The sequence below is a fragment of the Centroberyx affinis genome, unplaced genomic scaffold (assembly GCF_046629955.1).
Source record: "Centroberyx affinis isolate AG114_WGS23_722 - 3 ecotype Tasmania unplaced genomic scaffold, CSIRO-AGI_Caff_v1 ptg000436l_1, whole genome shotgun sequence".
Classification (NCBI taxonomy): Eukaryota; Metazoa; Chordata; class Actinopteri; order Beryciformes; family Berycidae; genus Centroberyx; species Centroberyx affinis.
Genome location: NW_027279100.1, coordinates 134,969 through 161,639, shown reverse-complemented (window position 1 = coordinate 161,639; position 26,671 = coordinate 134,969). Strand labels below are relative to the sequence as shown.

The 26,671-nt window shown below is 45.0% G+C and overlaps 1 protein-coding gene across 1 annotated transcript; it reads left to right on the top strand.

The window, feature by feature from the left end:
- The first annotated feature begins 917 nt into the window (after positions 1-917).
- dipk2ab (divergent protein kinase domain 2Ab) lies at positions 918-26,671 on the top strand. The gene is made up of 4 exons (XM_071516931.1): positions 918-1,358; positions 7,540-8,430; positions 19,690-19,993; positions 24,084-26,671. The coding sequence occupies exons 2-4, from the start codon at positions 7,777-7,779 to the stop codon at positions 24,428-24,430; spliced, it is 1,305 nt and encodes a 434-aa protein (XP_071373032.1). The 5' UTR covers positions 918-1,358; positions 7,540-7,776; the 3' UTR covers positions 24,431-26,671.

Genomic DNA, 26,671 nt, shown 5'->3' with positions numbered 1-26,671 from the left:
GACTATGTGCAGCATTCTTGCATTTAAAAAGAACTGGAGGCAGCCGTTAGCTTGTGTCTTATTTTGTATTTCTCACTCAGTTTTTAAAAGACAACACAATAAAAACAGTAGTGTATATGGTCTGTCCTGCCATATGCGGCGCTCCTCTCTTAGGCTAATGAGTTTTTGTAAAGTTAATGCCATCTTCCAAAGCACCAGGATCAAACTAGCCGTAGGCTCACAACCCAATTAAATATTCATAGTCAGTTCTCTTCGCATTCCCTTGGTTCCGCAGATGTTACTATTTTTTGCAGGATGGTCCCTTCATCATTATGGACACCGTCCAATTCTAACAGTGCCACCTCTGATTTTGGCCCAGTTTCCCCCTTCCGGGATATGGCCACATGCTTCCATAGCCGCTGTCAAGCAAAGCTTTGCTTCGTCCTCACAGCAGAGCAGACTTTGAATGAGACCAGTGTGTCTATCACTGTATTTAGACATCTGAAGGCATCTTTTAATATACACAGTAAATATGTGTTATGTTGACACAATATTTGTTGAGTTTCTTATAGTGGCACTTATAGGCTACTTTTAGTTACCACTTCTAATTTCAGGGCTGTTTTTTTCTTTTTGATCACATTTATTAGGTTTCAAGTTAATACTGGGGAGAGTAACGGTAGGGTAGCCTAAGAATAGCTGAATTTAAATTATAGGTATACGCTCGTGTTTGAAATCGACAAAACTGTTTGCTGCTCTAAGAGCACCGTGGTGGAAAAAATAGCAATTTGGGCAAAGTTTACACTGGGGGCGGTGTTCCAGACGAGACAATATTAGAATAATCGCTTAGCAACCACGGACGTAAACAGACAGCGGATGTCGTAAAGGCTAAAGAGGATGGTGTTGAAAAGAGTCGAAACAGAACCCATTGTGGTATTGAAGAGGAGTGAGCAGCAGCCTGAGAGAAGAAGAAAAGAGGCATTTCTGTGACCACAAAGGGACTCATGATAAGCGGACAGATATGGATATTAATGCACAATATAGACGGTGTTGTCCATTGTGAAAAGGACCGCGTCGTCCGGTCGGAAAGGTCCGGTATACGAAGAGTTAAGAACCGACATTACAACTGTTTATTTCAGCAGCTAGCTGGCTAGCTGGCTAGATACCGTAGGAGCTGGAAATGGGAAGCCCGTGTGAGTTTGCCTGATCGAGATCTTCGTCGTGCTTTGAATAAGCTGTTCTCCTTTTAGATACAGTCGCTGTGATTCAAAGTGTCCGTCGCCCGCCTTGTAGCTAAGTAGCCGTAACTTTGAAGAATGATGTCAACTGAGCGCTAGGCATTTCACTACTACGGACTCGGAGTGGGGAGAAAAGTCGTACAGGTTTGTTTGACAGTTGGTTTTTCTGTGTGTGATCCGAACTGCCTTGAACTAACCATTTAAAACTGGTTGTGCACGCTGTGCCTCGTAACACTCACCGAGACTCTTGTTTTCTGAAGCCTTGCCTTGGTAAAACGTAAAATGAAAAGGAAGAAAAAACTATAGGATTGCTAATTTTTCTATATGTTGGTGCAGTTTAACACTTTGAGCGACACACTAAGCTGTACAGTAGAAAATAATAGAATGCAACGATGCAATGCAAGAGCACAGTGTTTTCAAAAACATTGAACGTTAGCACATGGTCTTCACAAATGCCACCATCTACAAAACGGTGGTAGTGAGTCTAAGGTTACAAATCTTAATGGACATGAATGCCATGTTTATAACAGGTACCCAAACTTAATGCAAAATATATAACGTCATGTAAATAACGACAAAGTAGCCTACTGTTTGCATGCTATAAAACATAAAGGCTATGTATGATTTGAGCAGAGAGAATGTGCTCTCCCTTAACCTTGTATATTTGGCTACTTGGGTGCAGCAACCTGTATCAAATTATAGTAACAATCTTGGTGTTGAGAAGGTATGCATTTGCATTTAACATTGGTTGTTCATTGAAAGTCTTTATTTAATAAAAAACGGTCTTGCATTGGTTTCCACTTGGCACTGTAGTTTTTAACTATTCAAAACAATGTAGCTCAACAGGTTTCCACTTGGTCAACTGGATTTAGATTTTTTTTTTTTGCTTGTGTATTAATCCTCTAGTTGGTCTCTTGTTGGCTCAAGCAAACAGCAGGCTAAGTGAGTCATTGCCCATCAGACAGCAAAGCTCTGGCTTTGAAAATGAAAAGTGTAATTCACAGTAATGGCCAAATTGATATGACCATGAGATTTCTACAGCCTAATGATTGCACACTCTTTGCAAACTTCTGGCCTTGCAGATATTTTTCTTCAAGGGGAAAATAGATTACCACAACAGCCCTGCTGTTTGGTGCAGAAGACGCCTATAATAAGTCCTAAGGAATTTGCCATTACAGTTTAATGAATAGAATTGCATACTTAAAATTATTTGTTTTTCTATTAACAGGAGGCTAATAGTGGATATTTTTCTGCAAGGTTTGTTGGCAAGGGAACTATGAAAATAGACTGATTTGCTTACCAAGTTCTGCTGGTGGCTGATTTGAATGTTTCCCAGTACTCCATGGGAGAGAGTCACATAATGATAGGCTAAAAACTCCCAGAGGAGCAGTAGATTTTTTTTATTTTTTTTTGCTCTGAATTCACCAAATCATAAGGCAACTTGTTGTACATCAGTGACAATTGGAGCCACATTAGAATTGACCTAAACATGGCTGTGTGGTAATCAATTTTATTTTCCTCCACTGTAAACATAATTCCTGTTTGTTATAAATGAAGCTTGTTTGACAGCTTGTTTTAATCAGTTCAAGTGTAGCCTCACTTAGATGACACATTTGTTTGCGATAATACTAGCCGGATCTAAGTGCACAATAACCTTTCAAACGCTATCTGTGCTGAAGCCGGCTCACTAGAAACTGCAACTGTTTGAATTAAACAAAATGAAAATATTATCAGCTGAAGAATCCAGCCCAACTCTTCCCAGTTCAAGTCTGTCCCTTCAGACGACTGCGGCAGTTTGGCATAAAACGGATAGCATTGATACTCTCATTAAAACCTCTGGCGTTTGATTTGGACCAGGGATGAATGGACTAATGTTTGTGTGAGGATGCCGCTAATTGGTGCTTATATTCTGAGGACTCAATTTTCCATTAGGCGTGCGAATGTTTCTGTCATTTGTATCTATCCATCACTGTCTCTGTGTTTGCTGTACTGAGGCAATCCGGCTGTGGATGAATGTTTTTGTGATCAAACATTATTGACTCCCGCAGTCGATAACCTTGGCAACAGTAGTTCCTCTCTCCAGCTTGGGCTGCACATTGCAATGGAAGGGGGTCGGTCGGGAGGCTGGGGTTTTCACTGGATTTCACTGGGGCTTGGTGGTAATGCCGCCGGTCTCTGGGGTTGGTACGTTAATGTGTGTGTGTGTGTGTGTCCGTTCAGAGATGGAGAACAGTTGCTCTGGTTTCTTTCCATTCATAGGCAATATCTGAGCATTCCTCTCTCACTTTGCTGTCCCTGGGCTTTAGCTTGGTTACACTGATTGACATCGTCTTCCTCTCTTTCTCTCTGGCCTTCTATCTCTTTCCTCTCTCTTTCCCTCTCCGTTTTGCTAACTCTTCCAGTATATTTCAGTCCCGTTCCCCACTTTACTTTCTCTTTGCACTCTCTTTTGCATTACCAGTGAAATTAATCAAGCATGTTCACGTCTGGCTTGACTTCATTATATCATAATGAAGTTTAGCCTCAGGTGCCGTGGAAGGAAAGGAAATGGGTTAGCTGGAGAGTAGCCTTGCCCTCGTACACCATTATCTGAACCCATAGTTTTACACAATGAGCTGTGGAAAAGGTTATTCAAGAAGGAAATTTCCTTTTCAAGCTCCTATTTCTTATCCGGATGATTTTGTCAAAATCTGAGTTTTATAAAAAATGAAATGTTAAGATATTAGGATGTCATCTTCTTTTGTCTCGACCTTTGTCATTCTTTTTTAAGCCAACATGGGGCCTATTGCTTCATCCTGCTCCTTTTCTGTCCCAGTAATGAGGCGTTTTGCGGCTCTTAACATCTGCCAAACTTGGAACATTCTGAATGCGAGACTCATCTTCCATGCATGAGGAGTCAGGCATCCTTTGATTTGCCCTCTTTTCTTTGCCTCTCTGTCGAAGCGCTCACCGCCATACTTTGTAGAGTGAGTATGCTGAAAAACTTTCTTACCCCACTTTTGGCAGCTGCTCTGTATGATGAGAGGTAATTTGGTGCTCATTCTGAACAGGGTTTTTTCCCTTGGTATTGTGCGTGGGGGTAATTTAAAACACAAGTTTCTGTGGGCACAATGAGGTTTGTCCAAAAGAAAACACTGCTTTAAATTTCACTGCCCTTCTATTAGGGTGGGTTACATCTGTGTTGGAATCGGCTGCATCTGGCTTTAATTTAGAGCTGAAAGTGAACTTTACCCTCACCAAAAACCTGAGTAGGCAACCTTACCATAAAACTCTGTGTACAGTCTACGTTTCTCGGTATATAACTGCATATCCATATTTTAAATAATCTTGAGGGTGGCTTAGAGCAATGGGCAGTGAGAAAGTAAAATAAATGCTGCTGTAGGTGTAAAATACACAAGAAATAGTATGGTCTAGTGGGGAAATTACCAGGGAAAAATATTCTGTCTCAAATTACCATGCCATCCTTCCAGTGCAGCTGAATGTTTTGGTCTCCTCCAGCCTATAATAACCCAGTAAATCTCGTAGCATTTAAATTCTTCTACCTAGCTAGCTACGTGCTGAACAGCAGCACAACCTTAATAGGCTTTTCAGGTGTTTATCAAGGATGAACGATCGGTGACAGTTTCACACATTTAATTGTCAACATTTTAAGAATTTCAACACCTCAAATCTCTCATTAACGGCAGGGAAGGGAAGCCTTGTGTAGATTATCTTGTCACCCCAGCAATTAGTAAAGTCATTCACATAATCCAGGTAATGCTCATAGGTAATTGAGGCCTAGCACTTTCTCTTGAGAGAAGGAAGAAGTATCCTCTGTATCCTCCCAGTGTTAGCCGCCAGCCAATGCATCTCATTACTCTGCAGTGTACAGGTCTTGTTCAGGGCTTGTTCCAGCTTGCCCCGACTCTGTTGCCTGCCCCGAGGGACCAAGAGGTGACTTTTGAGCATCTTCCCAGGCTGGCTGAGGTTACGGCCCTCCCTCTTAGCCCCACTCTCCCGATCCTACCTGAACCCCCATATCTGCCCCCCTGATCTAGGTCCTTGCTGCCAGATCTTTGCTGTCGCTGCCCGTGTCAGATGCTAAATGGCACTTGAATGGAGATCATATAGTGCCGGGGATGTTCACTTGTTCCCCCAAGCAATCAGCCTCCTCTCACTCCCTGTAATAGAAGGCAGACATCCTTTTGATTCTTATCAAAGTTGTTTTTTACGTTTTACACCGACTTGCTTTCTTTATTTCTGCCGTTGTCTTGCAATCTGTCTTCTTTCCTGCTGAATATGAATGCAAGTCTGTTAGAACTGAATTAATTTTTCATACTCTATTAAATCACCGTGTTAGCCCTCTTTTTTAGCTCATTTTGAGTGGGTGGGGGTTGGGCGGGGTTGTTTGGTTATTGTTAATATATTTCACTGGAAATATCTGTCGTGATCCTACCTGGACCTTGAAATCTTTTAAATTTTTTTGCTCCATGAAATACTATTTAGATGAATTGCAAATGTGTAATAGCTTAGTTGTACCTTTTTTGTTTCTGAGATATCGGAGGTCATTTCAGCCGTGCAGTCCTCTTGATAATTCATTTGTAAAACTTAAAATTACTTTCAGCAGATAGAAAAACCTGCTTTTTCATGCTGCAGCAGAAAAGGGAACTGTTGTCCCTTAGCTTGGGAAAAATTTTCACATAACCATTGAAGCTTGATGCTGTATTTTCAGGAAGGAAATTGAAACTTCAGAAAAGAAGGAGGAAACAAAGATGTAGCCTATATCTTTTAATACTGAATTAAGTTTCCCAAGAGAAAAATTGGATCGCTGTTTTAAGATAGAAGGTAACTATTTCTGTTGGTGTCCTAACCCCTATCATATTTAGATTACATATTTTTATAGAAATAGTTGTGGAATTCTGAATATTTTTTTTCCTTTAAAAAAATACATACTGAAGCTGTAGTTCCCCTACTTGGGTATGCAGTATTTTTACATTGGTGACACTGGCCTGATCTACTGGTGGTATTTCCAGACAGAGGTGTGAGGCAAGAACTCGTGTATTCAGCTTCTTATCTTGGCCCTTGTCACACTCCACAGCCACACATCTCTCACAGCCACTGTTCTCTTGGCTGCCTCCAGCCCCATGCTTTTCCAGATCTCAGCCACTTCGATCTGAACGTAAAATGCAAGGAACCCATCGACACGCACACTAATCACACCAGTGTGCCTGCTCGTTAGCCATGCCCTCTCAAGTCAGCTATCCTAATAGGCATGTCCTAATGAGCTCTAATTGAGGATGGCCAATTTGCATGGTCAGAGCCATTGTCTCTTTCTCAAAGCGACTTCTGAAGACTCAATGCTAAATAGCTGATCAGGGGTATAACATGGCTTTATCATGGGGGAACTGTGGGGGGCTTTGAGGCTTTCTGAGAGCATTGTTCTTTCTCTGGTACTGTGGGCCCATGCTTGGTTCTTACCATTCCCTTCACTGCTGACCTCAACCTGCCTAACAGATGCATTCACACCATGCCTAGGGAGGAGCTGTTTTCTTTTTTTTTTTTTTTCAACCCCTGATGTTATTTTAGTGATACCAGCCATTTTCAAAGAGACAACTTCAAAGCTTGATTAAAACCAAGCAGGGCAACTCTGATCAAAGGTTAAACTACACTCAGCGTGACTGTCTTCACAATGCAAAGGGAAGCTCTTCCGTTTGAAGAGAGAACAAATAGAACTAGATTTGTGAGCACTGTGTTACTGTTGCACTATGCAGAGGGCTTGTTATTTCGCGGTGCATCAGGGGGCAAAATGATGGATGCTCCTATAGCCACAGAGTGAGGTCCTCTGAGGAATCCTCTCCAGAGTCCAGACCACTTTATTTATACTGGGAGAGGATGTTCTACATTGCCTCTTAATTTGATCACTGACACTTTATTCCTCCCTTTTCCATACTTTTATTTATCATTTTTTATATTGGGGGTTGTAAGAAGTGATTTCCCAAAGAGAAAGAGCGCAAACGGGCACAGGCAGGTTTATTGCATTGGCTCTGGGCCATCTCGTTTCTGCTCAAAAAGTAATGAATTCTCTCAAATGACCCAAGCAATTCCAATTTGTGAAACAATTTCATATGCCACAGAAAGTGCTTCTTTGTTTTATAGGAGGTATTGCATGTTGGTACTTGGGGGTTCAAGTTGCAGGCCCAGCGGTGGAAAAATTAAATGAGCCTTTTTTTACTTGTTATCCATGACCAAAAGGGCCACATTCAGTGTCTCAACTGTTGTGAAATGTAGCTTTTTCATTTGCCCTGATGTAATGTGTTTCTCCCTTGCTCTCTTTTCTTGATTTCAGGCCTGCTGGTTCGGGGTTGCGCGCACACACTAAGAAGGGAGAACATGACTCACCGGCCTCTGCCAGAGCTTGGCACGGGGCAGCTGTGCCAACCTCGCCCCTGCCTGCCGCTTTAGAAGATACCCCAGTACACCATGACGGAGAGGCATTGAGGTTAGCTTCCTGACGATCATCTCAGTACCCCTCCTCTCCCCTGTCCCTCAAGATCCCCCCGTCCCCTCCCCATCCTGCCCCAACATGCTGCGCTTCCTGCCTCTCAAACTTGGCCGCCTCTACCGCTGTCTGAAGCTCCTATTGGTGGTGGGCTTGTTTGTCATCCTGCTGATGAACACCCACAACCTGTTCGCCTCCTTCCAGAAGAATGAGCTCACAGACAGACGCTTCATCAACCTCAACAAGTGTCCCGCCTGCTTTGGCACCAGCTGGTGCCGCAAGTTCATGAACGGCCAGGTGTCCTTCGAAACCTGGGGTCGTCTGCGATTCCTAGATGTCTTCAACGTCAAGAATGTTTACTTTGCTCAGTATGGTGAGCCCAGGGAGGGCACCCGTCGTGTGGTGCTCAAACGGCTTGGCTCCAACCAGGAACTGGCTGACATAGACCAGAAAATCTGCAAGAGGGCCACGGGCAGGCCACGCTGTGACCTCATCCAGGCCATGTACAAGACAGAATTTGCCCGGCTCAATGGGGACGTTCGTCTGCTCACTCCAGAGGTGGTGGAGGGCTGGTCAGATCTGGTGCACTGCCCCTCTCAGAGGCTGCTGGACCGCGTGGTCCGCAGGTATGCTGAGACCAAAGACTCAGGCAGCTTCCTGCTCAAGAACCTCAAGGACACAGAGAGGATGCAGCTGCTCATGACCTTGGCATTCAACCCAGAGCCGCTTGTACTACAGGTATTGTGATCTTTTTAATGTCTTTTCCATGTGCGTAGTTTTCCTGGACAGCTACTATTCATAGCAAAATGCATGTGTCCCTTAATGAATGAGTGTTCCACCAAAACAATGGTTCAAGAAACTTCCACATCTTGATAAAGAGCTAGTTGATCTGTGACCTGGATTGCCCTTGGAAGAGGAAGAGCCTTCAGGAGAATAGGAGTGTCAGTATAAAGCAGGCCAGGGTGTTGGCCAACCAAGCCCCCAGTAAATTACAGGGTGGGAATCCTCCTTTTCCTTCCTCTGCCATAGATCTGAGACAAGCCATTAGACTCTCCCTAAAGTCTAGGGCTACACTAAGACTACATCTCGACTATCAAGAGCCCAAATATTCCCTCGCTCAGCATGGAGAAGGGTTTAAGTGCTGTGGCCTCCCAAAAGATGAGAGATTTTGGCTAGCGGCAGTACTGCATATTTAACACTATATGTAGGGCAGTTGTGAATTATTCAGGGGTGCATCTGTAAATGGTCCGAGTTGTTGTTATTTTTAACATGTGTCTATCCATTGGATCCTGGTCATTGCTGGACTGTACTTGAAGGAATCTCTTACAGTGCTGCTCAATGTTATTAGCACCAATATTGTTGATTGTGCTTTAATTATTTCTTCCAAAATAATAAATGGTATTTTTTTGTTTCTACCGATTATTATTATTATTATTATTATTATTATTATTATTATTATTGTTATAACTTTCAGCATTACAGAACAAAAATACGTAATTATATATATGTACTGTATATAATTACAGAGATTTCGTTAGATGAAGGAAAAAAATCTATATCAAATATTATTGGCACAAAAATCTCCTGTAATGGCAACACAAGTGAAAAGTACATTATACATATTGTGACTTAAATCAGCTATGGGAGGTAAATTGTACTGCAATAGGTGTGCAAGCAGTGCATGATAAAAACAGCATTTTAAAAATCAAATGTATACTCTGTTATTGATGCAACTGGATTTTAATTACATTTCAAAATTAAAAATACCCTATTACTCATGCAATTAGGTTTTAGTAATTACTGAGGCCTGAAGTGCCAATAATATATTTTTTTCTCTGGTGTTGAAAATCTTTTTTACTTGACCTAAATTAGCAAATGGTAAAAGGGTGCTTATTAAAATTTCTCAGCACTTAATTGTCTTCCTTTGACATCAGGTTATTCTGTCATCCTTCGTGTATATCATAGCGGCTCTATCCACGTCCTTTTCCCTCACTGATTTACAAGCAGCCAATCAATTGCAATTTCAATCTGGCATTGACCATGTCTTGTGAGGGGTCAGAGCAACAATGGTTACGGCCTGTGTAGACATTCAATAACTTACGTTGACCTCCAATCCCCCCCACACAGGGCCGGACACCTCCGGGCATTTCGGAGGACAAAAGGCGAGATCAGCCCTTTAGTCCAGTCGATCTATAAAATCTGATTAGCCTTGTGTGGTCGCTTGCCCTCCCCCCTACTCTCTTTCTCTTCTTTCTTTAGCCTTTTCTCTCTCTTCCGTCTGTGTCATCCTCCCCTATTTTTGCCCGTCCCTTGTCTACGCTCCACAAACTCTGGCCAGATAATTCCATCAGTGTTTTAATGCCATTATGCCCCAGTTCAGAGGCTTGGTGAATCATCCCCTTTCCTTATCGTGCACACAACTACACACATCACATCACACATCACATCACACACACACACACAAACACATTTTACACAAGTCGCTCCCTGTGCCGAATTGCCATTGCGTGTTTACAGGGACTCATGAATTGTTGAGCTGGTCCTGAACTTGTGACCTATGGGCATAAGCAGGAACCCTGGGGTCTGAATACTCGCCAGCACCAGGAGAGGGGTAAGACACAGTGGGCATGGATTGTGCGGATGATTAATGTAGAGAAAAATGTGCCAGACAACTGAAAGAGGCATAGATCTTGAGTGCCTTGACTGTTCTCAGCATCACTGAACTCAAAAGATGAGGAGAAAATTTGCTGAGAGACCGAGAGACCCTATGCACAAGGTTGGGCAGCAGTAGACCATAAAGAATTAATGGTGTCTATAGAGATTGAGCAGAAGATGTGCTGTACTACAACGCCATAGTCTCACTGCTGCTTTCTTGCCAGAGGTTAGTGCTTGCGTATGGGGACTGATTCGGACAAAAGATAGAAGAATGTAGACCAAATTTTATGACCCATCATTTGATGAAATCTGATCTCCATTTCTACTGTTTATCACACTTCCTCTTGTTAGACCTAGACCGATACTTGATTATGCCTGGATACAGTTTCAAAACTCCTCAGCGAGCTGGAGAGGCCAGAATCGCTTACACTGTAATTCAACTGCGCTATATTTAGACTAGATGTTTTCCTACTGTCATTGGTCGCTAGCGTTATGGTTTTGGGGGTTTTCTCTATCTCTCTCCTCTGGCTTTATTCAGCTGAATAATGTGAATAACATTGCTGTTGTCTGCTCAGCGAGCTGCGCTCTCCAGAATGGCTTCTGTTTCCAGTCTTTTGAAGCCACAGGCAGTAAATCGGCCCTGTTTCAGTATGAGAAACCAGACCCTCTTTGTCAGTGGGAAAACAATCTGCCGTGTTGTTTCGGGTTTGGCCAACAATGCGTTTTCTGTGTGCTCTGTGGAATACAAGCACACACACACCCCACCCCCGCCCCCACTCCTCTGTCACGTGGAAGACAATTTGGCTTTGGGGAATAAATATTTTTGGAAGACAAAATGACGACAGCCGAACAAGAAAATCCTTGTGAAATGAGAAGCCCCTTATGCAACCACGTCTTTTTTTCTCCCTTGTGTTACCTTAGCCAGTGTTTTTTTTTCTTTTTGTAAAGTTTAATGGAAATACTGACTTGGAAAAAAAAAACGTATTTTGTTTTTCCTATTTTTGCAGAAGTCTCTCTGTTACTATGCTTATTATGCTTGTGTTCAGACTAGGTCCTGGCACAACCAGAGAAATTACATGCACAAACCCATAGCTCTTGATACAATAACTTCTCATTAAAAGTGAGTGATGTTTTTTCCCTTATTTTTCTAGTTGAACTGTATTTGAAATTGCATTTGCCATCCTTGGCCTGTCTGCTCCAGCTCGATGACTCACTGATTTATCAGGTGATGGCCGTATTTGATAGACTATGTCTGGACTAGCTTTAAATTAGAGCGATTTACCCTAGCCCTCACTTCCAAATCATTAAGCTCGGGTGAGTTAGCCAGCAGAATGTGACTGTGCTAGCACCCCTTTTTGGTCCTCAGCCCTGTCTTGCTCAGTGAAGCTGAGAATAGGATGTGACAGGCCTGTGGGGTTAACTCAGTCAAGGGTACTCTCATCTCCTCCAGACTCAAATCTGTGCTCTCCTAGATGCCTCTTTCTCTCTTTCTATTACTGTCTCTCCCCCACCTTCCACCGATCCACCACCCCACCCTGCTACCCACCACCCAGTTCAACACCCTGGCCTTACCTGACACTGAGACACGTTCCTCAGGAGACACGAGGCTGTCACGCAACACTATCTGTTTTCCAAGAACACAGAGGTCTGACGCTGATGCTACATCAGCGAAGATATGGAACCGAGAGGGGGATGACCTGATCTCATATTCCTCACAAGATTTTTGACAGCAGCATTTTAACGCAAATGCGAAAGTAAACATTCGCAGCGCTTTGAGCAAACACTAGCTGCTTGTTTGCATTTTTTTTTAAGCGGTGGGGGGGGGGGGGATGCCTCTTTGCCACACAGTTGATTTAATGAGGCTCGGCATAATCTAATATGATTCTCATCCACTTTGGGAAACTAACCCAAAATAAACAGCATAAATCTTATTGTCCGACTTTGTTGGTCATGCCTTTTAGGACCAAAGCCTGTTTTTTTTTTTGTTTTTATTTGTTTTCATTTAATCACAGACACTGAGTGCTATCCAGGCTTAAACAAGATCCCTCTGTCTCCAGGGCCAGCTCAGTGACCGAGGTCCACCGGTAAATAGTATTTAAGTTGCTAGTCTGTGATTAGTACCTTTTGTTTTTGGGTCTGGGGGATTGTGATGCTCTTAGCACATAAGAGAGGGGCTTGTGTATGCCGCTTAACCCTGCTTCAAGTGCTCCCAAACCCCCTTTCATTATTCTTTTAGGCCTTTGTGTACAGACTGAATCCTGTTAGGATAAGACAGGGAGTTATCTGGGCCCGACTCCCCTCTTTTGGCTGCCCTCCCTGGATGGAGGCCCTGGTGGAAAGGGGAGAAGAGGAGGAGGAGGGGAGAGTGTGTGTGTGTGTATGTGTGTGTGTTGCACAAGCCAGAGCCTTGTGGTGTTTTCCCCCATTTGAATGAGCCAGACTGCTTGTGTTACCATAATCCTTTCTCTCTTTCTCCCTCTCTCTCTCTGTCTCTCTCTCTCTCCGAACACACATACACACACATGACAGCTGTGTTTGGTTAGGTAAATGCCCGTGGCTGAACCCCCCCCTCCCCCGCCACCACTACCACCCACCCCTTTTTTAGTTTTCTCCATCCCCCAGCTTCCTACTGTTACAGCCCACCCCCCAACGTACCTCATGCCCAGCTCCTCAAGACCCAGTTCTGCAACACTGGAGAGGCTAACGCTAACCCCATTCATAACTCTCCCAGGGCCCCTTTTAGGTGGCCACAACCAATATGGGCCGGTAACAAGTGGCTCTTTACTACGCTCTCCTCCTCTGGAGAGCCCAGGGCCTAATGTTAGCGTAAGAAAATGCCTCTTATCACATCAGCTAGCCTGCAGTAATATAATTGACTACTGCAATAAAGTGTCCGGCACCTAGCTCCTGTCAGAGAAAATCTCTCCTGCACTGGAGGCTAGTATTCAAACTCTTATAATTATTAAAGACGAATATTAAAGCTCTATTCACCCACAGAATAGCCACCAACAAGTTAACATCTAAACTCCTAGTTGCTAAGGGGACTGCTCATAGACTGCTTTCATCACAGTTCTTGAAAGCCTTTTCTAGCATGTGTGATACTTAATTGATCCTTGTAGGGAAATTTCCTTTTTGCTTGTCCTGTTCCGCAGGGAAGTCGGAGCATAAGGTCAGCTACAGCAGACTCCCTGCTCACTACGCCTGCTGCTCTAGTGTAGTTCCCCTGGTATAGTTGGCGCCTGTTCTGAAATACACAACCCTTGATGTATGCCTCAAACCCACAACCCTCAGGTCTGAGGCCAAGTTTCGCTTGGGTTCCTCCCCACCCGTGTGGGCAGCAATACCACCTAGACTGAGTCAACACCACTGCCTATGACTTAATACATTCCTCTTCCAGCAGAAGGGATTTATGAGGTGGCTCTGCGCACCGTGGCTTAGATTCAGGTCGGCAGGGGTTTCAGCTATCAGCTAGTGGCAGGGTGTATGCTAGCAACCCCAAGCTGCACTGTCCCGTGCTCTCATTTCTCATCCTGCTCCCATTCTCTCTCCACAGAGCAGAGGCCTGCACAACTTGCGACCTAGCTAACCCATTTCCGTCACTGCTTGGCAGAGCCCACTGAATCATGCACCCAGTCTTTCTTTCTCTGCCGCACAAGCCTTCATGGTCTTACTCATTCTCTCTTCCTGCCCCCTTGGTCATGATTTCTCATTTGAGCTCAGTGTTTTTTGCCCTCTTACTTTCTTATTGTCTTTGTTTGTCTCTCCATTGCTCTCCACACACACACAAACACACAGACACACTCACACCAGTCTCTTTTAGGCTGTCTTCTACATTTAACCGGTTTCCTCTTTCCCAAGCCTGCTGCCAGCTGCACACACTGTGACTTTGCACTCTTTGAACCGCAAGTCTGGTACAGAAAGAGGAAGGGCCTATTCTAAATTCAGATACATACACTTCAGTCTCTGTCTCTCACTACCCTTCGTTCTCCTTTATATATACACACACACGCAGTCTCCTCAGCTGGGTGATCTGACTAGGCATTTCCTGGCTCCCATGTCTGGAACAGAGAGCCCCACTGCCCTGTATTGTGGGTTTGGGGGTGGAAGAAAGAGAGAGGGAAAAGCAGGGACTAGAAGGAGAAGCGGCAGCAGCAGAAGAGAGAAAGAGAGAAGAAAGGGGTAGCGCCATGTGTGCCAAGCTGAGGAGTTAGCGCCGGCTCCCCTGTGGGTGCCGAGCTCTCGCTGTGGACTGACTGGCTGGGTTTTAAACTTAAATGGCCAGCAAAATGCCAGACGGGGCTCGCCACACATCCTCCAGACACACAAGGTCAACAGGAGAGCTGCACAGAAAAGGGACGTGCTTTTTCAAGTCCAGCTTGGCAGTCCCGGCCTAGCAGAGCAGATGTGACTCCTTCTTAACGCTAAGCCCCTTTGATAAACAGGCTGTGTAATGTTCGTTTTGCAGCGACGGGGTTGAAAGGTTTTTTGCTGCTGCTGTTGTGTCTGACTGAGTGCGTCTATCTGCCACGCTTCCTCAGCTTCACCATGTGATCTTCGGACTCTTGACGAGTCCTGTCCGGACTTGTTTGCTGTGAAGCAGTTTGGTTCTGATGAGGGCGGAAAATGTGGAGAATTTTCACCACACCCTGCCTGGGGCTTTTAACAAGGAAGCACTAGCTGCACACATGAAACACGTTTGTGGCAAACTACTAATTTCCATTGTCTGTAATGAGTGAGAAGTGGTTGCGGTCGCGGGATGAAGGCAACTGGTTCCTTTTAAACCTTGCAGCTATAAACACTGCTTGGTGTGTGTCTGTGCGTGTATGTGTGAGTGAGGCAGTTTGTATTTTTGTGTGTGTGATGGACCACTGTTCTTTGCAGACCAGCCAAGGCAATATCTTGGGAGCCGCTCATGTTTACTCGGCCTCTGAATAGAGGTTGTTATCAGCCCTGGTCACGTTGCACGTTCTCATTCACATGCACTCGGATACAGTTACACACACACACACACACACACACATGCGCGCACAAAGAGCCTCTTTCGAACGCACACACACACGCCCACACCCTCCCCCGAGTGGCCCAGTAGAAGGGCATGCCTTTGTCAGCAGATGTCAGGACGCAGGTGTGTGTTCCTGTGCCTCTCGCTCCATTCGTTTCATCCTCTCCTCTAGAGGCTGCCCATTTGTCTGTGGCCCTGTTTCATTTCAGCCCACTCCAATCTCCCCCCAAGAGGATGCCAATGTGTCTACAGTATTATAGGGAGGGGGGAGAAAGACACACACACCCCCAGTCTGAGCTACTGTAGTGCACCGGTACAATCTTGAAGATTAGATTAGTTAGACTTGGGCCTAGAGTTCACTGTAAGGTCTTTTTTAATGAGGAGATTCTGTATTTTAGGTCTACTTTCCGCCCCTGCTATGATTATCTCCTGAGTCATGCTCATTATTTCTCTAACACTGCAAGGAATCGGAACAGAAATGCATAGAGTAAATAACAGATGCATTTGACAGCAGGTTCTATATGTTAAAGATTTTGCTAAGCAGGAGACAACGGGTCTTTATCCATTGACAAGAGCAAGGAGGCACAAGACCTTTGAAGCAGTTAAAGTTGCTGGGTTGTGTCATTGGCAATTTTGCATCCTCAGCGTTTCTGAATACCATAACCATCACTGGAAGACGACTGTTAAAATTCACTACCTGTGCAATCCCTACACACACGCGCACACATACCTCCCAAGTCTGCTCAGAGATAAAGTGCAGTGGATGTAATATTAGGCTCGGCTTTCCAATTTATTTCGCCCCCCTCAACGCCTCATTGCAGACGTTAATGACTTCTGCAGAGTAACCGTTTAAAGAGCGCTAAGGGAGAATGATTGGTGGCACACGTGGAGTATTTATCAACCTCTGCAATAGGCGAGTTTGGATCAAAAGTGCCCACTTCCATGTGCTTGCCTACACCTTCCAGTGGTTCTCAACATTAGGCTTGTTGCCGATAAAATTTGAATATTGGACAAGTCAAAAAAGGCATGTAGCTATGAGTTGTTGAGACCTTGGTAATTGATGCAGCACAATGAGGCTGTCATGGTGGTGAATGAGCGACATCTCTGTTAAGAACCGCGGACAAGGGCCGGACGGACATAAAGGCGTTCTTATAACAGCCGCTGACAGTGTCTGAGAGTAGCCTTAGGGCATCCATCTTTCCCCTCCCTCCCATCAGCCATCCCCCCCCTCTGCCGTCGCTCTACTTTTGCACCCATTCAGACTGCAACCTGACAACAAAGAGAGAGAGAGATGTGGAGAGAGATGTGTTTAGCAGGCAGGTCTTTGCTGGTTTATTCCTCCTGTCCACTGGAGCGGAGAAGCGCAAGACACTCTGTTTGTCTCTTCTATTTGCCGTCTCCATAGTGCTCTTTCTCCCTCACTCTCCCCCCCGCGTCTATCCATCTACCCTGGGGGGAGGTGGTGTTGTACAAAGCAGGTTTAGCCGTAGCATTGGACAGGCTAACTTCTGTCAACAAGACTAAGAGCCGCTTAGATTTGCAGCAACATAAAGCGATCTGAGGTTTGAAGCCGGGTCAGAGGGAAGCGGGCCTAATAGGGATGTACCACCAACTGATCCAGCTTCAGCCTAATCTTTCTATACCAACTTCAGAAATTAGGAAGCCATTTTAGATATTTAGCCTGTTAAGTCCCTAATCCTAAAATCTCTAATATGGGAATCCCTATCGGCTGGCCACGTCTCAATAGTCTGAGATTGTTTCCTTTCCTGCCAGTCCCAGTATTTGGGAGTACAGTCAGCCCATTCATTCATTGTATCAGTTGGAATTGTTCAATCTTTGAGACATCTCTACTTTCTTTTCCTCTTTGCTGTCAAGTTTGTCAGAAAGTGTATAGGAAAACTATTAAGCTGGGCGTCTGTTAAAGACTTTGGGGAAGTTGTGGTGGGTCATGCCAAGTCTTAGGATGATGGACACAGACAGACAGACAGGCTGCTGGAAGCCAATAGTACTACCTGGACAGACTTTTGTCTGGCCCACAATTGATTGGACCACCTCAGGGAAATAGGCGAGACCAGACTGCCTCCATGCAACTTATCAGTGTCCTCCTCCTCTTGGTGGTGGTTCATTTTTGAAACTGATGAGAACAAGAGATAGGCCTAAGGTATAGATTTACACCACTTACTCAGACTGATTTGTTCTAAAAGTCTTTCTCTGTTTGAAGAAATCTTCATGGTTGTGTGTCCAACAAGGGGCTCCTTCCAAGGCAGCCTTGGCCTCAAGTGAAAATTGCATTCAGCTTGTTGCATCATGCTCTACAGCACAGGTGGGCACCATATGCTTTGGCCCTCCTTACACTTGGCAAATTATAGCCTAGTCAAGGGATATGATAAGGGAGCTTAAGAGCAGCATAAATTGTGGAGTATCTGAGGAAAAAACATCTTGACTCTGGATAAAGGTGCGCTAGTGAACCTGCGAATCGCTGTGTAATCATCCATTCACTGAGCTATCACTACTTTATCACATGCACCACCTCAGTACCACAAATCCAGCGCGGCAGGAGTCCAGCAGTTGTCTTTGGGATACAGCAGCTGCATGGCCGGGGGGGTTAAAATGTATGTTTTTAAATAATTTGTATTTCATTAAAGTTTAAAGGCAGTGAGGGCAACCATACATATTTAAAAACCCTTCTCTACAGAAATTGAAAGCAGGTGAAGTATTGAATTACCACAAGTGTAAGGTGAGAAGCAACGGTCACAATTGTTCACACCTTACCTGCAGTGACATGGTGTCCTCTCTGCCATATCTCCGAGGCGATTGGGTTTCAGGAAGGGAGGGTTAGCGAGGCTGCTGTGAAACATGAGCGCTCCTGTCTCTCTGTCTGTCTCTGTGCAGCGGCTGCCTGCCAGAAACTGCAGCCTAGGAGAGATTTGTTACGTAGGGATTGTGGGCTGTCATTAAGTCAGCATATGGTAGGGGTGTTTATCGTAACAGACGGAAACCTATCACTCGTAACACAACTCAGGTGGGCTGTAAAAAAAATGGGGATTTGGTTCTATTATTTTCCATTAATTTGTCCACCCCTCATCTGTAATTGCCCTGGTTATGAAACAGACCAGGAGAAGGGAGATAGACAGGAGAGAGAGAAGGAGAGAGATGTAGGGAAAGCTCGAGACACCGATGCTCAAGGAGAGCGATAGGAAGCGGTAATGAGACATACAGAATTCAGTCCCTTAGAGGCCTGGCTAGTTCGACAACTGCAGCTGCTTCGCACTCGCCTCATTTAAGTTGTCTGTATGTGTGGGTGTGAGTGTGTGTTTGCCTGTCCAGACGATCATACTTGACTTTGAGTGATAGCAGATGATGCCGTGTGTGTGTGTGTGTGTGTGTGTGTACGTGTATGTGAGCATGTTCTTGTTTGCCTGCTTCCCTGCCTTGCTCTAACCTGGGGCTACATAGGTAGAAAACACTGGCTCATATGACTTGAAGGAACAATGCAAATAAAATCTGAGAGATGAGGGTATTGCGAAGCAGCAGTGAGACCACTTATGTCTAGCGGTATTACCTTGGCTTTATTAACCAGTTTTAACTTGTAATACACAGCAATTTCTTGTCGGGACACCCAAACCGCACCAACAGCTCGGTTAGCCAACATCATGCAGCAGTTTGAATCGCCCCGCTGCTGCATCACAACACATTAGGCTTTTCTGCTAACTGCTGCTACCACAAATCACCTCCTATCAGTTCTCTGGAAACACTGAGTACAGCAGCGTACATCAGCCCATAGCTGTAGGGCTATAACACAAACTGGCTCTTTTCCTTTTATTAAATCCAATCCGTTATACCCACTGCTGGCTCCTTTTCACGTGACGCTTTGGCAGATTTTCAACTGTTGTACTTAGAATGGCGTATCAAGAATACCTATGGCTGAACACATACACAATGCCCTTACCTGGGCATTTCTTTGTGTTTGGTGTCTGGAAATTTTCCTTTTTCCCTCTCTACGTGGTGAAACTAATTTCTGTGAAAGTTAAACAAATAGTTTCTGACTGTCAGAAGGTTTTCTCAGTTCATGTGGTAGCCTCTTCTTTTCAAAGCCAACAGGGCACTTACACTTTTTTAGCTGCGACCAGCAGCTCTATAGCTCGCTCTGTCGGTCGGTCGGTTGTTTGGTTGGTTGGTCCTCAAAAATTTCCCCACTCGTGTATGTATGAGCGTACATGGTCGCAGCTATTGCGAATTCGCGTTTGTTCTTGACTGACTCTGCACTACACAGCCGACTCATTTTTTTTCTCTGTTCTTAAACTGTCTTTGTTCCCTGTTCTCTCTCTCCCTCTTTCCAGAGCTTTCCGTCTGACGAAGGGTGGCCATTCGCCAAGTACCTGGGAGCGTGCGGGCGCGTGGTAGCTGTCAACTACGTGGGCGAGGAGCTGTGGAGCTTCTACAACGCACCGTGGGAGAAGAGGGTAGATCTGGCGCGTCAGCTGATGGACATCGCCGAGCAGCTAACTAACAACGACTTCGAGTTCGCCCTCTACCTGCTTGACGTCAGCTTCGACAACTTCGCCGTGGGCCCGCGTGACGGCAAGGTCATCGTTGTTGACGCAGAGAATGTTCTCGTGGCAGACAAGAGGCTGATCAAGCAGAGTGAGTGGCAACGTCCATCATCACCCAAACATATATATATGCTGTGCGTGTAGGTGTATGTGTGTACATCCATGTGTAATGCGCAGGAATGTCTATTTAGCATATTCCCTCAGTTGCCATGGCAATTCCTCTTTGTTGGTGAACATGCGTGTGCTTGCCCGTATACTTGAGTGTGCTTGTGTCTCACTTCCTTTACACATGCAAGCTTCCGATCGTCACTGTCTCTGGACCTCTGGAGCAAAATGAGAGAATTGCTGCTTATACTTAGCATACATTAACACTTTCGACCACTCTATCACTCTCTCGCTGTGATTCTCTAGAACATTGGTTCTCAACGTGGGGTCTAGCGACCACCAGGGGTCCTTGAAGGGGTTCCAGGTGTTCCCCAGCGAATTGATGAATTGTTAAACTTCCCCATTAATTCATTTACAAGAAGTTAACACAATTAAAGAATGTAGAAGAATTATTATTTTGATCATAGTTTCACTGTTATCTCTCTACCTACAATACAGATAGTCATGGAATTCTGGACAAAATCATATCTAACAATAAAAATATTCTCAGATTTGGGTAAAAAAATCTCAAATGGGGGTCCTTTGCTGTAATGTGTACTAAATTAAGGCTCCTTGATATGAAAAAGGTTGAGAATCACTGCTCTAGAAGACACTTTATTTTATGTCAGAACTGAAACTGTCCACTGTAACACATGATGCAGTGAGTAAGGTCAAGGAAAGGTCTCAAGGGAGGGTACCATTGTTGACAATCTGCATGCGGCCGAAACCTTGTCTCTCTTCTGAGAATGTACTCCTCCAGTACCCCTCCTGCCTCTGACACGCGTGTCCCCATCAAAGCACAGATCGTTCCGCATAACGAGCCATCTCCGCTGCCCCAGTTTCTTTCTCTCAGAATAAACCTCATAACAAGGAGAGGGAGAGCTGTACATCATGCACCTGCCGTGGCAGTTTCCTAGCCCTCAGTCCTCCTTCCTAGGGCTACTTCAGAGAGAGGGAGGACCACCCAGCCAGGCTCTTAGATGTGTCCCTTCCTGCAGAAATCCTATTAAAGTGATAAACTGTTGTGTCGCTAGGTGTTGAGGTTCCACCATTGTGCCCTGTGACAGATATGAGTTATTGTGTGTGTGTGTGTGTGTGTGCGTGAGAAAGAGTGCGCGTTTGTGTATATGTGTGTGTGTGTTTGTGAGTTGGAGTGCAAGTATCGTGACAAATTCATCCTGAGATAAAGTGCTGGTTGGCCAAATTACAAGGCCTGACACCGGAAAATCGTGAATGGTGGCACAACATGTCAGCCTGTGTGCGTGTGTGCACGAGTGTGTGTGCGTGAGTACATTCGTGTGTTTGTTTCTGTGTGTGCTCGTGAGTTTGTGGGTGGCTGTCGGTGCCTGTGTTTTCAAATACGGCAATATTCCCCATAGACTTTTTCCCCTATGTATTTTATTTCCTATGTGTTGATACCAGTGTGCGTTCATGCGTGTGTGTGTGTGCGTGTGTGTGTGCGCGCGTGTGTGTGTGTGTGCGTGTGTGTGTGTGTGTGTGTGTGTATGCGCATTATTGCCAATAGCCGCAATTTTCCACCCTGTCACAGTAGCCCTTTTCTAGTCCTGGAGCACGATCCAGCGAGGTTGAGACTCCCTTTGTATGGCTGACACATTTAGAGCTTGACAACTCAAGCTGCTTACCCTGGCCATTCAGAGTGTAAGCCCCAAGAATGTTTATGTGCTTCTGTGTGTGTGTGTGTGTGTGTGTGTGCGCCAAGTGCCAGGGCACAGCAGGAAGAAGAGGGATGATGATGGTAATGAGTATTACAAGGTCATGGGTATGTGTCAGACGGTACTAGGAAACTGGCGCGGTAACCTTCCAAGACTCCGCCTTAGCAGAGAATTCAATCCCAACAATTAGAGCTGAGATTGAAGGAGAGTTAAAGCGCGGTACGAATCTCATCAGTCTAAACAGAGACCCATTGATTTGCAAATCAAACATGCAGAAAGCCACGCGTCGTTCCACCCCTCTCGTTGGAGCATCCATATTGATGCGGCCGGTCGGCGAGATAAAACACATACCGTGTTCGAGTTGTGCCGTGTGCTGTGTTTGCGTAATCCAATGGTGCGAAAGGAGTCATTCCACTTCATTGAGTTTATAGCGCTTGAGGATGGTTTCACCCCCAGTGGTTTTTGGAAACACATGCTGTATAATGTAACACACACTTCACTCACTCTCTCTCTCATTCTCTCTCTCCCCAACAACGTCGCTCGCACTCGAACACGTACACTCACACACGCACACACTCTCTCTCTCTCTCAGACTCAATAATACAATCTAACACGCGCACGCATCGTTAAAACCGAGCTTGTACTTTTGAATGCCACTAGTAAGGCCACGCTAACAAGCATTTCAGGCCCAATGTCCCTTCTCAGTATGGCCCTGGGAAGTCAGAGGAGTGAGGAGAATGCATATAAGACGGACCTGAGCTCCTTAACATGGAAGGTGATGGGTACGTGGGAGACGGACAGAGACTGGCTGGCCTACCTCATCCACTGCTCTTGGACTCATTTGAATTGGAAATGATTCAGTTTGCTTTGGAAATGTTCTAGCTTTGTTATACCCAGGCCTGCAGTAAGGGTGGAACGGAGGGGATTGAGGTGCAAGTAAATAGATAGACCACAGCCTCCCTTTTGCCTTTAGTTTAATCTCAAAGTACTTTTTTTGCTGTGCTCATCTTTGTCCTTGACAGTGAACCATCGCCTCCCTTCTTGTTCTTTTTAGTCGTTCTGCCTGCCTGCTGCGTGTGAGTGAGTGAGTGAGTGAGAATGGGACGCTCTCCTGATGCCATCTGTCAATCAGTGCTGAGGTGTGATGCATGGCCGCCTCTGAAACATTAATTGCCTTCACCTCACCTTGGTTCGCGTGTGCACGTACATCTGTGTGCACCTGCGCGTGTGTGTGGGTCTGTGTGTGTGTGTGTGTGTGCATGCGCGTGTGGCATGCATATAGGCAGATCCATCTTCATCACCCACGCTGATTGAGGTGGATGGGCCCCTCCTCTTCGGGGGGCCACAGGGACCCCTTGCTAACGGGGCAGCGCTGGATGTTTGATTGAGTTGTTCTGACGAGCCAGGAGAGAAGTGCATTAGAACGCTGATACACTGATTATGTGTTTGCATCCTCTGGGGTCCTCTACCCCACCCCCACCCCAAAGTTATTGATCTGCTTTTTAATGCAAAAAACAATGGCTTTCTCATCATTCCAGGTTATTTCTTTGCCTCCCTCTCTCCCCAGCACAAGTCTCTAAAGTGAAAAAAAGAAAAGCAGAAATGAGCTAGAGAAGGAAATTGATTTGCTCAATAAATCTGGAAAGTGGTTCATTTTTGTTGGATGAAACAATAGATGAGTTGTTTGACTGGCCGTGTGCATCCAAAAAGAATTCCCTGTAATAGCCTGTGAGACGTTAAGAATGGCACCCTGGTCCTGTCTGGTCAGGTTGAGTTAATCTCACCACTTATGTTCTTAACTTTGTCCTACCCTTGACCATGAGTAAGAAATCACACAAACTAATGAAATGGCAATTGTTTTTCCCCAGATAATGGTATGTTAATAATCAGATGTGGTCAAAGAGTATGTTGTATTCACTTGAAATCAGTTGTACTTTAAATTTCCCAGAAGAATGTCTTGAGTTGTTCCAGATTTTAATAATAATCAACTCAGTGGAAAGAGAAATGTGTTCTAACAGCCTGAGAAGAGATGCTATCTATAATCTAAAATAAAATAATACCTGGAGGGGATGAGGCACTGCAAAAATGTATGAATACATATTGCGCTGTAATAAAATCATGACATTCTGGCTGTACGACTTTGATCAAAGGTCGCAAGACTGAAACATCCTGATTTCATTACGTATTCATCTGGTGGAGGCTGTAAGAAAGAAACATCACGCTTATGGTGCAATAAATACTTGGAAATGAGTGTTGTGCCACTTCGACTCTATTAAAATTATTGACTTTGTTTTTTCTTTTATGATCAATGTGTTTTTATAGCAGCTTGCTCATCTAACTGTCCCTCTCTCTGTCCCGCTGCAGACAAGCCAGAAAACTATGATGTGTGGTATGAGAGCCGTTTTGAGGAGTGTGACAAGGAGGCCTGCCTGTCGTTCTCCAAGGAGTCCCTTTGCTCCAGGGTCACTGTGGACCACAACTACTACGCCGTGTGCCAGAACCTGCTGTCACGCTACGCTACGTGGCGGGGCACCACCGGAGGCCTCCTCCACGACCCCCCTGCCCACATAGCCAAAGATGGACAACTTGAGGCCCTGTTGGACGAGTGCACCAACCCCAAAAAGCGCTACGGCCGCTTCCAGGCGGCCAAGGAACTGCGCGAGTACCTCACACAGCTAGCTGCTGCTTCCTCCTCCGCTACGGCCAGGTAATGAACGGAGTTGGCGTTAGCCTGAGGCGCTGAGGGAGCGGATCCTGTACTCTGATCTTTGAACTCCGAGATCCTGGTTCTTGTACGAGATGTCATCCGCCCCTCTTGACACTGGAGCAGAGAGAGAGAGGGGGGGGGGCTGCTTTCATCAGGAAATGTAGAAATTGAACTTCAAAGCAGATTTGTTAAAGCTCTAGCTTTTACCTGACTTTGCGTTTGTGTGAAAGAAGAGGGTGGAGCTAAGAGATTCTGGTTAGGACCAGGATAGAGAGGGAATAGGAGTAACCTCTCCTCTCCCAGGGTGGGCCCGCCACCCTGGGGGGGGGAAGGGGAAAGGGCTTTGGTGAACACATTCTCCACTGGACCTAGGTTAACGCAACCCAGAGCATCCAAGCAGCAACAACAGCAGCGGCGGCATCACACAGCCCTGACCACATCCATTCTCCTGCTCACTCTGTAGACACTACCCTCTCTCCATCAGAACTATGTTGTGTTTGATAACATTGAATCTTAACACCTGTTTCATTTTGCCCCCAAGATCTCTCGTTCCTGTTGTTTTTGAGGGCCGAATTTAAGTAGATTGGCACGTTTACATTTTTGGTGCGCCGTGGCTTCCACTCAGTAGCATGGCTGCAGGGAAGGCAGAGGTAGCATGAATCTCCTGCTGTCAGGCAGCGGGGAAGGCCAAGCTACAGCAGGTAGAGAGAAGCAGGGGGTTGGGGGGTTGGTTTTCATGCAGGAGAAAAAGAAAACCCATGACAGCTATATAAGTCTTATTTCCTGCTACTCCAATCAATCACTCCATTTCCAGATCTCTCGAGTGTGGCAATCAGCATTTTTTTTCTCATTGTTTTTTTCCTAGAGAAAGAGAACTAGAGAAAGAGTGAGACAGCTGTACATAGGAAAAAGGAAATAGGAAGGGGATAATTGGACAGTGGTGGTCCATTGATGCAGATATGCATATACCAAAGAGGCTATATGTAACATTAAGAACCCCCAACAGTATAGCGTGACAGCGCCTTTCCCTCCAGTTATTCCCCAGCAGAGCTGTCCAAAGGAACCTTACTGTCTACACAATCTCATAGGAACTGCTGGGCCTCCATAGTGATTTTTCTTTCAATAAAAAACAAATCCAGGGATTACCAAGACTAAGATCGGCAATACTGTACGTCAACAACGTCACATGACCCCCTCTCCTTTGCTAATGTTCTTTGTTGATTGATGACTCATATGAGGTGAAATGATTGAGTTTTTCTTCAACAAGGTCAAAGGATCTTGACTACAAGGAATAGGGGCGATGAAGTGATTCTTAAGAGGACAGGGAAACGCTATAAAACTGCATGGCAGTGGCCTCTAGTGCCAGATTCTCTTTAATTGGCTGTAATTGATAAATGAATCCCATTGTCAAGCTTCTCCCACTGGTGTTGAGTGCAGTAAACTCAAGTGTTCGAAAAGGAAATGAGGATATCCTGAATGAACAGGGCTCCTCTGCTTTCTCCAGATCTAACTTCTGACCTGCAAGTTTAAAATTTTGCAGCACAGAAGTTGCATATTTTAAGAGGAGTGTCATCAACACTCAGCGTCACTTTGAGTCATCAAGCTCCAAATGTTTCAGCTATGATTTTTTTTTTTTTTTTTTAATATTCAGCAAATTAGCACATTTGAGTTGATTTTACACTCAGTGGACCAATAAATTAAAGCATAATCACAAATATAGGCTCATTTGGTAATGGATTATGAGAGATCTTACTCAAAGCACCTCACAAATCCCCTTTCTGGTCCCATTTGTTTTGTATAATGTCATCTGTCTTGATGTTGTGAAACAGATGCTTAACGCCCAATGGAGTGTTGTGTAGCACAGTCAATAGGAAGGCCGATAATCAAATAAATATGAGCCACTCCATCCACAAGGAAACTGGAAAGCACAGCAGTTGCTTTTTGGCCTTCTGCAAGACCCGGGGAGTCGACGTAAATCTTGTCAGTTTGGAAAAGCAATAAAGAATAGTTTGGCTAACGGCTAGGATTTCTGGTTTTGAATCCCCCTTTGTTGTGTCAGGTATATTTCTGTTTCCCTAGTCTGGAGGACTCTCAAGCTGGAGGGATTTGTATGTGCGTAATTAACTGTCCGCTTTTGTACTGTAATTTTTCATTTGAGTATTATATCAGCATTGTCTGATTTTCCTGTGCCTTTCATTCAGAAGTTGTATTTACAACTTTTAGTGGGTTTAAATATTAAAATAAA

What these genes read in the sequence shown, in the direction of transcription:
- dipk2ab (XM_071516931.1), top strand. Translation starts at nt 7,777, where the DNA reads ATGCTGCGCTTCCTGCCTCTCAAACTTGGCCGCCTCTACCGCTGTCTG. An exon ending in CAGAGCCGCTTGTACTACAG is followed by an intron (nt 8,431 to 19,689) that starts GTATTGTGATCT and finishes CCCTCTTTCCAG; the next exon opens with AGCTTTCCGTCTGACGAAGG. An exon ending in CAAGAGGCTGATCAAGCAGA is followed by an intron (nt 19,994 to 24,083) that starts GTGAGTGGCAAC and finishes GTCCCGCTGCAG; the next exon opens with ACAAGCCAGAAAACTATGAT.